This window comes from Carcharhinus amblyrhynchos, chromosome 8 (genome assembly GCF_965287045.1).
Source record: "Carcharhinus amblyrhynchos chromosome 8, sCarAmb.v2.hapA, whole genome shotgun sequence".
Taxonomy (NCBI): Eukaryota; Metazoa; Chordata; class Chondrichthyes; order Carcharhiniformes; family Carcharhinidae; genus Carcharhinus; species Carcharhinus amblyrhynchos.
Genome location: NC_137331.1, coordinates 87564752 through 87583349, shown reverse-complemented (window position 1 = coordinate 87583349; position 18598 = coordinate 87564752). Strand labels below are relative to the sequence as shown.

The 18598-nt window shown below is 41.1% G+C and overlaps 1 protein-coding gene across 1 annotated transcript in view; it reads right to left on the bottom strand.

The window, feature by feature from the left end:
• tmem67 (transmembrane protein 67) overlaps positions 1–18598 on the bottom strand; it is a 130509-nt gene that overhangs the window by 38104 nt on the left and 73807 nt on the right. Inside the window, exons 13-16 of the mRNA XM_080194964.1 lie at positions 15552–15675; positions 10534–10639; positions 9421–9477; positions 5900–5998 (exon numbers count right to left, since the gene is read on the bottom strand). Coding sequence (XP_080051090.1) covers positions 5900–5998; positions 9421–9477; positions 10534–10639; positions 15552–15675 — 386 coding nt within the window. The remainder of the gene's footprint in view (positions 1–5899; positions 5999–9420; positions 9478–10533; positions 10640–15551; positions 15676–18598) is intronic.

Here is an 18598-nt window from a genome sequence, read left to right as displayed (position 1 = left end):
ATCCTAATGCTATTCATGATAATGGATATTTGATTGAAGCACCAAAGGGCACTACCTTCTGTGCAACGTAAAGATAAAAGTCATCATAGTCTCAGATGACCATTGACTGCTCTCCCCTTTGAGGGGGAGAATTGACTGGTGGTGATTTAAACCTGAGAATCACCACGCCTCAGGCAAGGGGCAAGGTTGAGATGGTAAGCCTTCATAACCTCAGCTGGTATGGGAATTGAACCTGTGCTGTTGGCATCGCTCTGCATCATTAACCAGCCATCCAACCAACTTAGCAAACCAACCCCTTGTAGTGTATCAAGGGGTCAACTACTTCAGGCGTTAGTAGAGAGAAAAAATTTTAAAAACTGTCTACTTGCCTTATTCATTTTACTAACAGGCCAGATGGATAATAAGACATCCTCAGGAACTAAGGAGATGAATGTCTCCTTTTCTGACCTGTTGGGAGCTGAAATTAGTTTTGAAGGAGTTCCAATTGGCCTGGTGAACATAATAGCTCAGATTTCCCCACATGCTGTGGAGTTTTAACTGATTTGACTTGATTGCAATTGGCCTTGAAGCTGATGGTGAAGGTCACAGGACACAGGAGTTTCTGCTGTGGTAGGGGTGAAGAAAACGTGTTTGATTGCTCTGGGTGGGGTTGGGGGGGTTGGTGGTGGTTTGTTGGGATGAACAGCAGATGCTGGCAGGTGGTTAGAGTCTTCATTATGAGGAAGTCAGAGTGGAGGGAAATCTGGGAGAAGTTGGAGGCCTAGGGTTGGCGGTGGAGCCTGGGGAGTATTGGGGTCCTAGGAGAAGGGAGTGAGAAGCTTGTAGCAGATCAGGACCCTAGGGGAACGAGTAAAGGCTTGGAGGGCTGGTGCCCACCAGCTATGGGGAGGTCATCGGTTTGTGGTGAATAGAGGGGTGTGTTGAAGAGTTCCGTTCTGGGGAATGAGATGATCAGAGGCATATTTGGGGGTGATGAAAATTGTACACTAATGGGAAGAACAATTCACATGCTGTGATTGGATTGATTGGAGGCTGGGGTCAGCAGTAGGATCAAAAGCCTTCTAAGAGGTTTATGGGAAACTAAAGGGGGCGGAGGGGTGGAGAGGGATGTGCATAATCTCCAAGGGTTCAATAGGTAAATGCAATGAAACCATGAGGTGGATGAAAGTCACTAATCCTCTGGATCTATCAAGTTCTCAATGGGATATAGAACCTAGGTTCCCTGATGCTCAGGAATCCTGGCTAATTCTCATGACATTTGTCTTCTTGGAGCAACTTGACTATTTGCCCATCTTTCAATCTCAGCTTAAACCAAAAGTGGGCGGTTTGGAGGTAGGTTTCGGCTGGGAATCTGATTTTTAAGATTTTAAACCTCCTCATCCAATCCCAAAGAATAGGATTCCTGCACAGTATTGAAGCCTTCGTTAGGCATGACAACCGGATAATTCAGAGGAAGATGTTTGCCAGTTTGGAGCTTGCAAACAGTAAGGGGGAAAATATAGAAATACATAAATATAAACATGGGCAGCATGGTGGCACAGTGGTTAGCACTGCGACCTCACAGTGCCAGGGACTGGAGTTCAATTGGGTCACTGTCTGTGCAGAGTCTGCACGTTCTCCCCATGTCTGTATAGGTTCCCTCCGGGTGCTCTGGTTTTCTCCCACAGTCTGAAAGATGTGCTGGCTAGGTGCATTGGCCATACTAAATTCTCCCCCAGTGTACCTGAACAGGAACTGGAGTGTGACCTCTAGGGGATTTTCACAATAACTTCATTGTAGTGTTAATGTAAGCCTACTTGTGACTAATAAATAAACTTAAAAAAAACGTTTATAGATGGATGAATCAGTCAGGCTACTTTGCAGGTGGGTAAATACCTTGCCCATTCCCTCTCTGTTGGGGAATGAGCCATAGCACTAACAGAAAACTAAACAAGGAGAGAAAATATGCCCTGAATTTTTGCAACAAGAAAGCATTTTGCAGATAAGGCTGAAAAACAGAAGTCCCAGCCTTGAGATGGAGGGGCAATGGGGAATTCAAGATTCATGCACACCAGTTTTAAGGCAGCAACCAGTGATAAAAATCAGTAGCTGCCAGCATTCATGTTTAATTTTGATGAAATAGGAGACTGAAACATTGCAGAATAGGCTTGGTAGGAGCAGATCTGAACTTTGAAGATTTCTTTGAATAGTTGCATAATTCTTTTGGAGAGGTGCAGTGACCCTCTGGCAATTATTCAAAAGTTGTATTAAATGCGACAGAGGTGGCAAGTATTCATTTTCAAGTAATCCAACTCAAATGATAGGAGGGCTTGGTAGGATTTTTTTCCACCTACAGATCTGAGCACTCAGGTGGCAGGAAGAACATTGCTTGACAAAGATATTGCACTTTGCGTCAGGGAAAACTAAGATGGCGATGACACTCACAGTTGGCAGAGTAGAAGCAAGTCAATGTGAGCAGCTGAAGGAAAGAAGGAGGGCACCAGATCAAGAACAAGAGCCAGAGCAATGGGCACCATGAAGAAGCTGAAAAGGAGGGGATAACCACGTGGTTGTCATGTGGGAAGGGTGTATTGACCTTTTGACAATATGACAATATGAAGAGTGTGCTGATCTCAATATGATGGTGAACCAGAGGAAGGGGCCAGAGGTTAAGCCCTGAAGTGGTCATAGACATATGTTGAATAGTCCAGTAACACCTCGAACCACATTCCATTGGCCCCATGCCTGCTGGTGGCTGGAAAAGTTACAATGGCACTCAATGTTTATAACTTAGGTTCTTTCCAGGGCTTAGCCAGAAAATCTGTCTGGTTTATTCCAGTCAGTAGCACACAACTGCTTTAAGGCAAGAACAGATACCCAGTTTGCTTGTGTCAGGGGTATATTCACTTCCCTGTTGATTTGGCATTTTAGAAACTGAGCGTTAGGATTTTGCTCAATTAGCAGATTTCCCTCAGGTATAGGGTGTCATTTGATAGCAAATCACTATAAATAAGCATTCAAGCACCTTCATCAGCCAAAAGTACTTCTATTTCCTCAATGTCTATCCTGTTGTTGTGTGACCACAACAAGTTTCTCCATTGTGTCTGTGCAAAGTTCCATGGGAGCTCCCATGGCTCCTTCATATTGAGGAATTCCTAACTCCCCTAACTACTTTATCCAGCTTCATTGATCTGAAGATTGCTGGTTTCTAGGGGATAAGGGCTATACCTTAAAACCTTGGCCATTGGCCTCCTTTAGTACTCTCAAACTGAACCATGCACAACCATATCAGAGGCATGTTGTTAATTAAATAGATCACTGACATACAAAAAATGGACTTAAGGTGCCTTAATCACTCAGGTGGAGCTCTGCAGTGTGCCCGATCAAGTACCCCAGAAACAGAGGTGGTATGTTACCTGTTGACCTCCATCTGTTCATGGAGTTTGATCACTGAGCCCAGATAAAGTCAAATGTGAATGGACAATGAATGATGTAAGGAACATCTGTCCTGAAGCCTTTCCTACAAACTTATGTGAAAGACCAAGGAAGAATGATATCCTCCACTGCCTCATGATTCCATTCTTATATTCCTGATGATGTTAGTGCAAGATGGGCCTCAGCAAGCTGCCTTCAGTGTCACTGTTAAGAACATAGTTCTTTACAGTAACATTCATTTTGAGTTTTGTACTGTAAAAAAAAAAACAAGCCAAGACATCTACAATTAATGTATATATATTCCGGAAGTGCTCAGTTGTAGTGTTCACAAATTGAAAAGTGTCATCATTGTGAACCCATTAGTGCAGTATGAGACAGCATGCTGTGCTAGGGCATACTTCAGCAATGTACTGCCTCTGCTCACTACTCAATATGGCAATTTCTGGAGGCACCTGTGGGAAACGTCTTTCAGGCTGCAGTCTCTATATCTCTGCATAGCTGGACCCGTTCCTTACCCAGCATTTTATCTATGACATTCTATCAAAACAACTGTAAGGTGCAATGGGTGAGCCATGCAGCTTACAATGCTCTCATTCACTTCTGACAGTTTACATGCGCTAATCACATTCAACAGATCATCAATGAATAATGCTAAGATGTGGTGGAAGAAAAGATCTGCACAAATGCATGGATATGGCGGCTGTCACTTCATGACCACTGACAGCCCTACTGGCTTACTCATTCTTAGTCACACTATTATGCTACGAAAGTATGAAGATGTGAAGTCAAGGGTCTCCTGTATGGGCGCATCATGATGTATGGGTGGCTACTTGGCAAGTGAGTGATCTAATGACAATTGCAATGTTATTCATTATCCACTGAGACTAACAATTAACTATATAATAGCAAAATATCTTTTCCAGGTAATGGTATCAACGGGATGCCTTCTGAATCCATTCCATGTTTTCAGAGATTCAGTACAGTCCACTTTGAATATTTAATTTATTATTGTCACATGTATTAGCATACAGCGAAAAGTATTGTTTCTTGCGTGCTATGCAGACAAAACATACCATTCATAGAGAAGAAACCGAGAGTGCAGAATGTAGTGTTAAAGTCATAGCTAGGATGTAGAGAAAGATCAATTTAATGCATGTTAAGTCCATTCAAAAGTCTGACAGCAGCAAAGAAGCTGTTCTTGAGTCGGCTGGTACCTGACCTCAGACTTCTGTATCTGTTTCCTGACGGAAGAAGATGGAAGAGAGAATGTCCAGGGCATGTGGGATCCTTAATTATGCTGCCTGCTTTGCCGAGGCAGCAGGAAGCGTAGACAGAGTCAACGGGTAGGAGGCTGATTTGCGTGATGGATTGCGCTACATTCACAACATTTTGTTGTTCTTTGCAGTCTTGGGCAAAGGAGGAGCCATACCAAGCTGAGATGCAACGAGAAAGAATGCTTTCTATGGTGCATCTGTAAACTTTGATGAGATTCATAGCTGGCATGCCAAATTTCCTTAGTCTTCTGAGAAAGTAAAGGCCTTGGTGGGCTTTCATAACTATAGTGTCGGCATGGAGGGACCAGGTCAGGCTGTTGGTGATCTGGACACCTAAAAACTTGAAGATCTTGACCCTTTCTACTTTGTCTCCATTGATATAAGCAGGGTCATGTTCTCCTTTACGCTTCCTGAAGTCAATAACAATCTTCTTTGTTTTGTTGACATTGAGGGAGAGATTATTGTTGTCATACTAGTTCACCAGACTCTCTATCTCATTCCTGTACTCTGTCTTGTCATTGTTTGAGACCTGACCCACTATGTTGGTGTCGTCAGCAAACTTGAAAGTTGAACTGGAGAGGAATTTGGCCATATAGTCATAGGTGTACAAGGAATATAGTGGGGGGTCAAGAACACAGCCTTGTGGGGCACTGGTGCAGAGGATGATTGTGGAGAAAGTATTGTTGCCTATCATTACTGATTGTGGTCTATGAGTGAGGAAGTTCAGGATCCAATCGCAGAGGAGGTGCTGAGGCTCAGGCCACGGAGATTGGAGATGAGTTTCGTGGGAATAATGGTGTTGAAGGCTAAGCTGTAGTCAATAAACAGGAGACTGACATAGATGTCCAGGATTGAAGGGCCAGGGAGATGGTGTCTGCTGTGGACCTGTTGCGGCGGTGGGCAAACTGTAGTGGATCCAGGCAGTTCAGGGGACTGGAACTGAGTTGTGCCATGATTGGCCTTCGAAGCACTTCATAATGCTGGATGTCAGAGTCACCAGCCAATAGTCATTAGGGCATGCTGCTTGGTTTTTCTTAGGTACTGAGATGATGATTACCTTCTTGAAGTAGACAGGGACCTCAGATTGTTATAAAGAGAGGTTGAAGATGTTTGTGAATACCCCTGCCAGCTGATCCACACAGGATCTGAGTGCTCGGCACTCTAAATAGGCAGCAAGAATGACAATTTATCAAACATCAATCACCACTTACTGGAATGTCAATCATTTGAGATCCAATTCGTCTTTTCCAACTGGTTGTCTTTAACACGGAGTTTATTGTTGATACGCCACTCAGGAAACCCAGTGCAATCTAAAGCAATAGAAAAAAGCACCATCAAGCACACATTTTACTAAATCCAGATTTTAAGTTTTTTCTACTTTCTATGTTTCACCCATGCACTCACTTCTCCCTTCAGTCATCTCCCCTCCACACTACTGCACCCAACCTTGCCATTGTATTTTTCTCACCGATTTTGAAAGTGAATTGATTCAGCTTGTGGAATCTGGATTTTGCATATAAGTTTGTTATCACAATGGATTCCTTCTTCCCCATGTGCAAAATTCCCTCCTCTGTTCAGTTTCATCTCCCCGTCAATTTCAGGTGACTGGAAAATATTGTTCAGTAGAAGCCAAACTACACAGAAGAGGAACTTAATTCAGTATTGTAACTAATCAGCCATTCAAAAAATCTATTTTAAGTAAGTCTAAGAAGTACAGCAGTATTTATAAAAGCTAGATTATCAGCAAAACGGCTTTCTTTGAAAGGGAATTGGGTGGCACAGTGAGAAACTTCCCTTTTAATCCTTGAATATGGGTTATTTTCCATTGGGATACCATGAAAGACCATGCCCCTCTGCTGGTTAGCATATTTATCAAAGAATGTCCAACATGTTTCTAAAAGGTTCACATTACTTAAATTTATGAGTATTAAACCTCAAATCTGGTGTGTACATGTATATTTGGCAAGTAACTTTTGTATTCAAATAGTTTTCATCAGGATTAATGTACAGTCACGAAAAGTCATTTTACAACTGATTCTGATATTATAGCAATATCCTAACATATGCTTCACAAGAAACATGACACAAAATACATTTCTTAAAGTATTGTCACACCCCTTCCTTAAAAAAATGAATCATCAATATGCAAAGGTGGCTTCATTTTTCAAAAACCTTTAATTTCGCTCTATTAGTGGTTTAGTATATATATGTACATTTTAATAAATCTACGCATGAGAACAGTAGTACTGTCCAGCTCAGTCCTCTTCTTCCAAAATTGAACCTTCTTTCTTCTTTTGTCAAAGTTGTGATAAAGCATTAGCAATCACATTCCCTCTTCCTTCTTTTCTTCAACACAGTGCTGTTGTTCAGCTGCTTCCTCTTCCTTTTCAAAAGCTTCCTTCAGTTCTTGATTTTTGAAGTCTCGAAACATCAAAATGAAGTAATCATTTTCCAGAAGATTGAGCTACTCATAGACTTGCCAAAGAGAACCTGTCCCTTTGCACGCTTTCTCAGTTCACATGTGTGTGGTCAGGACCATCCAGAATAGTTAATTTGTCTCTGTCTCCTTTCTTGTTAATTGCCCTTAGTTCCCGTGTCAGGCATTCCTACTCCACCTTCTGTTGAGAAAGAATACACTCAACATTCTTTCCAACATCTCCAATTGTATATCTTTCTGTTCCAAGGTAGCTTATCAATTCCTGCATTTGATATAGATCTTCATTATCCTTTTCTGTATATTCTTTTGCAAAGATATATAGTAGATTGTCTTCTTTGGTGTCAGGATTTGTTGTAATTATAGGTTTAGGGATCATTGTCGCAGTTTTGCTGTTGTGAAAACCATTGGAAATTACTCAGACATCAACTATGAATGTATTGTTTCCTTGGATATCCCTGTCTAGTACAAGCTTCATTATTCTAGTAGTTAATTTCAAATGATAGTACAGTTTCATTAAACAACACTCACTTCATGGTTGTTGTCCTTTTCATTTGTCTGCAATAGTAAAATACTTCTGCTCTTCAATCTCCATCTTAGATTATACATCACTGCTGATTCATATACATTTTTTTTGTAGAAGATGAGCTGTTTTTGACAATCCTGTAAGTTATGTTCAGTTAATGTCAGCAAATCAAGAACAGGCTTTAAATCAGTTGACTTTTCTTGCATTTGTCTCCGCACTTGCTGAGTTTATTTATTCACATCATTGTTCAGTAACCGATTCTCCTTTTCTGTCTTTACCAATTTTACACTGCACTTATCTGACTCCATTTGTGTCGTCATTATCTGAGATTTGTAACTATTCACCAGCTCTTCGTAATGTTTGATCGAGACTTTCGGCTACTGAATCTCAAACTGAGCAAACATCAGCTTCTCCTTTTAAACCTATGCCAACTTGAATGGATTAAGTCTATACAAAATCAATGTTCAATTGGGACAGCATTTTTGACATCTACCTCATACACAATTACTTTAGTACTTGCCAGTTCATTCCCATGTATATCTCCATGTGATTGTAATAACCCTTTCAGGTCATTTTGATTTTCCTCCAAAAGGTAACTCAGTGATCTATCTCAATTTCTGATTACTTCCTCATTATTCAAACTAATTTGAGGAATGTCATCAGAATCATTTGGATTTATTTCTTCACTCTGCATTGTAACAATTAGCACATCCTTCTTCTGCTTTTCTTCCCTATCAAATTACCATGTGAGCGCACACCCTTTGTGTCTTCTATCTAGCGTTCTGAATCAAATAAATCACATCACTCTATTTTCTTTTGATTTGTTAAGACCCACTAAACCTTGCTATAGAAGGTTCACCTGCCACTGCTAATAATACTAATACTTTATCACGGCTGGCAAAACTATGAATTTTCAATTTCTTATCTGTTTCTTTTCAATTACATGCTGTGCCACCTTTAAATGCTATCTAGCCAACTCACCAACTCTAGTTAATCTTTCCCTAAAGTTTGACACATAGTCCAATAATGAAGTCTCTGAACGCTAACTCACCAATTTCTCCTCGATCAAGTTAAGTGGTCCTGTTACATCAAGACCAAAAATTAATTTGAATGGACTGAATTTTGCTGATTCATTAGGGACATCCCTAATTGCAAAAAGTACAAATGAAATTCCTTTATCCTTTTCTCTTGAGTTTCTTATTATTGCAGGGGTTGGTTGCATGCAGCCAAATACACTGCAGTTAAATGTAGATGACAAGTAGGAGCCAGCTTCCTGTCGCGCTGTCATTTTACAAACACTGAGTCCTCTATCTGCTCCCAAACCTAAGTGCTCCTATAGTTGAATTCATCCCAACATCTTGTTCATGTCCACAAGTTCTGAAGAGTCTGAACATCTGATTTAAGATAAGAAGTACAGAGGGCTACGGTTAATTTAGGGGTGAATACAGACAGCAGCCACACTGATCGTTTAGGATACAATCCAAAAGAGGAAGTTCAATTGTTCAAAAATGGTCGCTTGATCTTTGAACCTATTGTAAAAATTTCTAAATCACATTTCCTGTGAAGGGCAGGTTTTGTTCTGTTCAGCTTTGAGATTTTTTTCCCTCAATAATTTTCGTTAGGGGCTCTAAGGAATTGATTTATGTGGAAGTTCACTGTAAATTATAAACAATTGTGATTATCATGATTGAACTTTCAAGAACAATAACAATCGGTTACCAAGATTAACATTTAGTTAGAATAACAGGATAGTTATTTCAAAAGAAACTTACTTCTGTATTCTGATGAGCTGTAGTTAAATCCATTTCATATTCAATGGAAAAAGATACCTGGGAAAATGTATCAAATACAGATTCCAAAGGTCAATACAATCTAACTGCTCATAATTTAAAAACATTAGTAGCAAACTTAAATGCCAACTGTTTGTGTCTGATTTGGGCAGGCAGCATTCTGAGAATGTTGTTGCATGTTTATGCTTGTGGAACAAAGGTAATGTGGACTAGGGCCTCCCTTAACACCCGTGCCATTCTACCTAACGCCAGTCCCATTGTGAATAATGACACAGTAAAGCTTGGAAAGAAATTAATGAGAGATTGATAATTCCTACCCCAAATACAGGATTGTTAATAACAATAATGGCAGGAGGCAGCTTGGAATGATACTTGAGAGAGAAGTAGCAGAGCCAAATTGGAAGAGAAAGATCAGGAACCAAATATTTCAGAGGTGGAGGTGGTTAAAAACTTGGAGCAGCAATATGAGGGAGGAAAGGAGGGTAAGGAAAGGAACAGAATGGGAAAAAAAGAAAGGAAAACAGAACATCCCTTTAGTGCTTTTTGGAAAACTAAGTACTTTATCAATTTGGAAAGTTTTCTTTTTACCTTCACTTTCAAACTATTTATACATACTAAAAATAGCAACAGGTTTAATATTAATTCAGTTCCATGGAAGACCATTTTTCCTGTTTCAACCAACTTTCAATCCATTTCAGAAGCACTTCACCATGTTGTGCCTTTCAGTCTTGAGAAGCAACCTTCTATTGGTACTTTATCAATGATTTTGCTGGAATCCAAAAGCCCTCACTTTATACTGCTCTATATGGCACATCATTCACGGCTTGCTGTACTTGAGAATTTCTCAATGTATTTGGCTGCTTACTCCGCTTGATAAAACACTGTTTTGAGTGTTTTAACTTAGTACAAATTCAAACTAACATTGGAAAGGTGACATGCGTGCCATGGAGATTGATCAAATTTCTTTGAGGTCGGGGGCAGGTGGCAGCGTTTTGCTGCTGATCACAAACTCGGGCAAATATGAAAACTATCAAACATATTGCTCATTTATCTCTTGCTCCAGGAATTTTTTTTTAAAGAGAGAAGCATGCTTACTGGAATAGTTTGTTCTTCTGGATTTTGGATCTTAATATTTGCATAGGAAATGGTCAGAAAAGGAGGAAAGATATTTCCTTGTAGTGTCTTCGGCACCAGATTGACCCTACAATAGAATGTCGACAATATTAAAATCCATTTGGATGTTTTCATAAATTGAGTCATACACTGGTTATTTTTAAATAATAAATTATCAATAAACAATTATTTCCTTTAAGGTTATTTAATGAATTGACTGGAATTCTGAAGACAGCATCTGGTACTCTTATATTTAAGAAACCCTTAAGTTTATGGCCTGGATTATCTTGGAGTTGGGCTATTTCCAGAGCCCTCAATAAATGGAGGTGAAAAGCTGAGAGCAACAATTCAAGGAGCCAACTCAAAGATTCCTCACCCTATTCCCATTTCCAGCATTTTTTGCCTGTGCGGGATAATGGAGCCCTTGGTGGCTCCATAGTTGGGGTGAGCATTTCAGGCACTCCTGCAACTTCAATGTTCTATTAGTGGATGTGGTTCATTGATTCTGTGGAATCTTGAATCACAGAACTACTGTTGCCAGAAATTAATGATTACAATTGGACTGATGTCCCAGTAAATGGAGGCAGGCTTTCTAGACTGCCAGTGTCACCATCTATCTGCCTTTATGACTGCCTGGAACCTGCCCTGGGAAGCACAGGATAGACTCCATTCTGTTCCCATCTCCCAGAATGAAAGATGGAAGGTGGAGGCCTCTTCCTTGAAGGCAGATTTCCGAAGTCAGAAATTTTCCTGACTTGTATTTTCTACCTTCTTTGCAAAAGTCTGTTCTCCTGTTTCTTTTTGAAAATGAAGTTACTGATCGTCAGTACATTGAAATGAAAATCATTGTTTTCACTTAAAAATCCTGTTCTTAGCCTAACACTGCCACTTCTCTGTGACCTCTCCCAATCCTTCATCTTAGCCCTTGCCCTTTGGTCTCCTGATTCCCAGTTAAGGCACATCTTTGAACTATCTTCATAGAATCATCATAAAATCAACGGCATGGAGACGGTCCAAACTGATCCATGCTAACGAAAATGCCCATCTAGGCTAATTCCATTTGCCTGCATTTGACCCATATTTCTATTTCTGTTTTGTGAATTGTTTTGAGACACCAACTGCTTTGAAATGAATGCAAGTTATTGTTTTTTTAAATCAGGAAACATATCATATCAACATGAATTATTATCAATAGTACATTTGACTGCTGCTTGAAGAAATCAAATTTTCCTCTGCGTTCCCGGCCTCATGTTATTTTTCCTCTGGCCCTTATGCGGATCAGGAATGCCTAGTATACAAAAATCACACCAACCCTGCTCAGGTTCCACATTTTATATGAGGGATGACAATTGGATTTCCTTCTATATCCGTTTTCATCTGTGGTGCAGGTTTTGAAAACCCATAAAAAGCATGGCACACTGTCTCTCTCTGAAGTGAGCCCCGGCACAAAGGATTCATTTAGAACCCTACCTATACACTCCTGCCCCACATACAAATTACCAGTATGGACTCTAATCTTTTCCTAGTTATCCTTTTATGATTAATGCACTTGTAAAGAAATTTCCTTTATTTTACCTGCCAATATCCTTTCATGTCCCTTTTTTGGTCTCCTGATTCCCTTTTTAAGTTCCCTCTACGTTTTATATTCCACTGGGGTTCTGCTGCTTTGAGCCCTTGATGAGTCCCATAAGCATTCCTCTTTGTCTTTATTCAATATTGTATATCCCTTGATATCCAGGGTTGATTGGATTTTTTGGTTCTGCCCATTTTCTTTATTGGAACACGTTGGCCCTGTACACTCCCTATTTACTTCTTAAATGTGCCCATTGTTCTGTCAGATTTACCTAAAAGTGTCTGCTCCCATTCCACTCTGGCCAAATCAGAACCAGAGCCAAATCAGTGCCTTACAGCCAGATTCTCTTTTGTGGCTGGAGAAACTTCCACTATCAACTAAAGCCCTGCCTTTCTTCCTCCTCCCCTCTTGTGCAGCAGACCCATCCATGGTGCATGAAGTTGGCTTCCACTACAGTTCCACAGTCATCTGAGATGGCCACATGGGGCTCCTGCAGTATTTGCCTTCCTTTACTCTGCCTGGTGGCCACCCATGCCCTTTCTACCTGTTTAATCTTCACCTGTTGTATGGCCACCTCACTCAATGTGCCATCCACAACTTGCTCAGCATTGTGGCTGCTCCACAGTGAATCCACCCTCAGCTCCAGCTCCGAAATGCAGCTAGCCAGTAGCTGCAGATTGTCACACTTTGTGCACACACGGGACAACTAAAACTTCAATGATTTTTCCACATAATACAGGAGGAGCATATCATGGGTGTGACCTCTCATGCCATGATTACCCTTAAGCCCTTTATTTACTCAATCTTTTAACAAAACATTATGCTTATGTAAAAATATTAGCTTACCTCCTTTACGCTAATTTTACTTCCCTTACCCTACTTTGCTTACTTATATTACTTTATATAATGAGCCTGGGGGTGATTCTCTGAGCCTACTGCGCTGTTCTAATAGCGCAACGGGCCAGGAGACGTCAGTGGAGGGCCTATAGTGGGACTTGAGACCAGCGTCCGGCCGATTGCAAGACTCCCTGGCCATGTGTTTTGAACTGGCACTGGAAATCAGCATGAGGCTGACTACAATATGGAAATTAACATTTCCATACGATTAGCGAGCTGGGGACAGTATGGACCAGGCTTGCTTATGTCTCCTCCACTCCGCAGGATAGGTTCCCACCAGCAGGGATTAAAGATGGTTCCCATCAACGGGGACCAGGCTGGTGGGGACAGGGGCTATTGAGGACCCCCTGGGAGGTCAGGGACAGGGAGTGGTGCCCCTTGGCCTTGGCACCCTGGCACTGCCCAACTGGGCAGCAGACAATGCCAAAGGGATGGGGCCAGAGGGGGATGGGGCCTACTGGGAGCAGGACCAATTGTTAGTGGTGGGGGGGGACCCACTGAGCACTCTGCAATGGGTTTGGTGAGAGAGGGAGGGAGAAGGTGATTGGGGCTGCACATTGGGGAGGTCGGGTAGGCTGGCAATCATGGGGGTGGGGTTGGGGAGAGGCCTGGGAAGGAATTGAAGGCCGCAATTGAGAAGCTGGCGATGGGGGGAGGGCAGTATGCACGTGCCGATCTCCCCACTGACAGATCGGCGCATGCCCAGTGGCCCATTCAGCATGCTGATTCTGGCCTCTCCAGCAGGATAAAGAACAAAGAAAATTACAGCACAGGAATAAGCCCTTTGGCCTTCCAAGCCTGCCTGTCTCAACTAAAACCCCCTACCCTTCCGGGGGTCATATCCCTCTATTCCCAACCTATTTATGTATTTGTCATGACTCCCCTTAAAGGTCACATCATATCTGCTTCCCCTACCTCCCCCAGTAGCGAGTTCCAGGCACCCACCACCCTCTGTGTAAAAAACATGCCTCGTACATCTCCTTTAAACCTTGCTCCTCACATCTTAAATCTATGCCCCCTAGTAACTGATTCTTCCACACTGGGAAAATGCTTCTGATTATCCACTCTGTCCAAGTTCTTCATAATATTGCAGTCTCCTATCAGGTCGCTCCTCAACCTTTACGTTCCAGTGAGAACAAACAAGTTTCTCCAACCACTCCACATAGCTGATGCCCTCCATACCAGGCAACATCCTGGTAAATCTTTTCTGTATCCTCTTCAAAGCTTCCATTTGCTTCTGGTAGTGCATGGCGACCAGAACAGAACACTATATTCCAAGTGCAGCCTAACTAAGGTTCTCCAAAGTTGCGACATGACTGGCCAATTTTTAAATTCAATGCCCCGGCTGATGAAAACAAGCATGCCGTATGCCTTCTTGACTACCTTCTCCACCTGTGTTGCCTTGTCTTGGTGTTTGTTTTTTTTTCCCATGAATTCCTGAAAGCTAGCATGTAGACACAGCTAGCACTTAGCAAGGCAAGCTATATGATGGCCCTTATTGCAAGAGGATTTGAGTGCAGATATAAAAATGTACTTCTGCAATGGTTTAGAGCATTAGTGAGGCTGCATCTGGAATACTATGTGCCGTTTTGGTCTTCTCACCTAAGAAAGGATACACTTGCCATGGTGAGAATGCAATGAAGGTTCATCAGACTGATTTCTGGATTGATGAGATTGTCCAATGAGGAAAGATTGAGACGACTGGGTCTATATTTTTTAGAGTTTAGAAGACTGAGAGGCGAACCTCACTGAAAATACAGAAATCTTACTGGGTTTGACAAGGTAGATGCGGCAAGCATGTTTTCCCTGGATAGGGAGTCTAGAACCATGGGACACAGTCCTCAAATAAAAGATAGACTATTTAGGACTGAGATGAGAAGGGATTTCTTAATTCAGAGGGAATCTTTATAATTCTCTACCCCAGATGGCTGCGGAGGCTCAGTGATTGTATTCAAGACAGTGGCTGATAGATTTCTAGGTAGTAAAGACATCAAGGGAATAGTATAGGAAAATGACATTGAAATAGAAGATCAGCTGAGATTTGGCTAAATAGTAGAGCAGGTTTGAATGGTCTGCTCCTGCTCTTATTTCCCAAACTCCTAAATTGATGCAAGGGTTTATGTCAGACTTCTGCATACTTTGGCTGGCAAGGTTAGTGGAACCTAATCTCCCCCTGCTAGGTGAACATTTGGGCTTTAGGGTAGTCGCACTGTTGTTCACAACAGCTTCTAGATGGACTCATTTCAGCAGCCAGAAGTAAAACTTCAGACAAGAAGTAATTGCAGCTGGTTTTTGATTTTTATCACCAAATTCAGGTGTAAATCCAGAGAAGGGTTGGATCTGTGCCAGCAGTTTCCCCTTTATTGACACATGGAGGGAAAACTGCAGATCCACTTCCATGATAGATGCAGCACATCTGGGATGCCAGAGAAGAAAACGCATGTCATACGTTTTTTTTACTTGGTAGTATAATCCATGATTGTATTGAATTTCACTTACAGCATGTATTTATGTCAAAAATCTTTCTCACCTGATTTTTATGTCTTTAGCAACTCTAATTACTTTTGGCTGGCTATTCAGGTGAACTTCACGACCAGTTAAAGTATCCACCAAGAAAAAACGTCTTGTTAAATACCAACTATTTTCTGTTTTAGCTGTAATTTAAAAACAATGAATTAGTGCTTGCAAAAGGAGTCAGAATTAAACACAAAGGGGCTTCAGCATTCCTGATATGGAAACACATCAGTAAATTATACATCCCAGTATATCCCTTCCTGGCTACTAAAATTGACGATTGGACAATTAGAACCGATGCAACTTCCCAAATCATTCCCAGTGGACACCAGGAATGCTGAAGCTGAAAAGCCTTACCATCATGTAGGGATGGCTGCCCAATGCCACTATCAAACTTTACCAGGGTGGACTGGGAATTGGATCAGCTATCCATTCCACAGAGAGGGCAACTAATGATACTACTAAGGAGCCAGAGACTTCATGCCTCAATGTTGGAGTCACGGCAATTAGAAACCACAATCGTGGTTATGTCTGAAACAGCTTTTCTTCCATCCCTATGGAGCTGCCCTAGATTTTGTTTGTTGCTGCACAGCGATGCAGCCCTGCAAGGGTATCTCCATGTTAAGATGCATTCAGTCACCGACCTGCCTCAGCACTGCCACCTCCTGTGGTGAGTCTGTTGTGGCTCTACAGTTGCTGGCCCTCTGATTGGCTCAGCAGCATTAAGAGACTGCCTAATTAGAAGGCCACCTTCTGGAATATTGTGCCACCAGTCTTGCTGCTGACAAGTGCAGGCTTGACATCTTCATTTGGTCTGACATCAGAGCTGCCAAACCTGTGGTAAGATCCAGTGCATTAACTGTTTCTCTGTCCACAGAGGCTGAATATTTCCAGAATCTTCTGTTTATTGTTATCGGCAAATAATGCTATCCATAGTTGATTTAATAGTTGGTCACACCAATTATAATCAGTTACATACAACACAAGATATCAAGATGTAATCCATTAGTAATTCCAATACCAAGGAGTGTAAGATTCCACATTATTTGGGCTCTTGTTTAAATAATTGCAGAACATTTTTTTTTAGAACAACGGAATTTAAGATAAAATAATTTAAGTTTAGGAAATTAATATTTTGACTAATTTGCTAAAATCTTCTAAATGTAGGAATTTCTAAACTTAACTGAATTTTACTTCAGGGAAGACTTTGCTGAATTTAACCTCTAGAGTTTTGTTCATGTACTTAATTGTACAAATTACATGTAATTTGTCTTTGTGTATTTAACAAAATTAAGTATAATCAAATGTTGATGTACGAGATCAGAAACTCCAAGGTATATTGTGAAGTTAGACTAGGCCCCAAATATTTTGGCATTAATGTGAGGGTATGATGTTGCACTCCAGGCTTGATTCTGGGAAGCTTTTACCAAAACAAACTTTATTTAATACAGTTTAACTAAAACAAATGAATTAGCTTAACATTTATCAATTGGAAAATACTTAAACATGACAAGATAAGTTCTTAACTGCTAACCTATTCTTTGAATTCCAATTTAAGCAATATTCATCTTACAGACTTAAAAGTCCTCTTCAAAGTTAGTTAGCAAAGCACAGGTTTACATGCTTGAACTTGTTAACAGTCATAGAGCTTTTTAAACACCTCTGGAGAGAGAGCGAGAGATCTGTCTTTTGACAGCCTCAGCATCCAGAGAGAGACAGCGAGGGAGACAGGAAGATATTTCTTGCTTCTTTTAGAACTAGGCAGAAATCACTGTTGATTTTAAAAACGTTATCTCTCCTGCAAGCTTAATTTCACCCATCAACACACGACTGTTTCTGTCAATCAACCTAATCAAAACACTACTCTGAAAGCTCAAGGGAAGCCTAAGTAAACACAAATGCATTAACTCTGTTTAGACAATCACACCAGGAGTTAAAAGCAGTCATTGTCCTGCATTCTCAACATTGGAACTGGCTGTTGCCCAGACAAATGGCATTGTGTAAAACCGAGCTGATTTTTAAAAATACCCCTTATAAGAAACATGATTAAAATACATTTCTTAAAGGCACGGTATCATCACACAAATAAAACGTGAGTTGTTTACTACTTTAAAATGATCAAAACATGCACACTTTGAGCTTACTTATGGAAGGAATTTCAATTAAATTAAACAGATTAGCCATTATTTAATAGAATTGCAAGAGTCTGAAAAGATTGAAATAGCCTACTCATGTTCTTAACTAAATTAATTAAAAGCTTTTAACAATGTAAAATATGGTTAAGTAATCTCAAGTATTTAAATGCAGTGAGAAAACAATGTTTTTGTTTACTTTAGTTAGTTAGATAATTAAAAATAATGGCCTCAATTCTACCATTTTCAGGTGAAGTGCTTCTGCTGGTAGAAGAGCATCCCGCAATTCATAATGGCCAGCCCCACTGTTCAGAGAGTGCCCAAATCATTGCATCTGTGGACAGATTCCCCTCCTCCCCCTTGCCTGACCAAGAGAGTACACCAAACCCTCAGCAAAAAGGGGCATTCTCCCACCCACCAACCATTCAGGTATTGGGTCACACACAAGCCCACAGCCACTTCTCTCACACCCACCCCAAGCCCCTCCCCACGCAGGCATGATGGTAATTTAAAAGCCTATCAAATGACCTGGGGGCTTGGAGATTAAAGTGGCCAGGCAGGAATGAAGACGTTGATTACAGAGCTGCCTGAAATCACCATGCAAGGGGTAATCTCCAGGTCTGCCATGTCTGAAATGGGCAGTCCAGCAATAAGACCCCATCCCAGGGGAGACTGGCAAGGTCAAAAACTTGCTCTCAGCTTGAGCCCACCCAATACCCAGGACCCTTAGATGACCCTTCCTTTGCAGCCTGGTAGTGGCAGATGGGTAAATGATCACTGGAACTACCACCTTGAACCCCTTTGGGGTCTAGCAGGTGAACACTGGTCATTACCAGAACCAAAGCCATTGCAGTTCCTGTTGGAACTAATAAAATTAGCAGGTTTGCATAAGAATAAAGAATAATTTTATTACAATTAACTGGCTGAATGG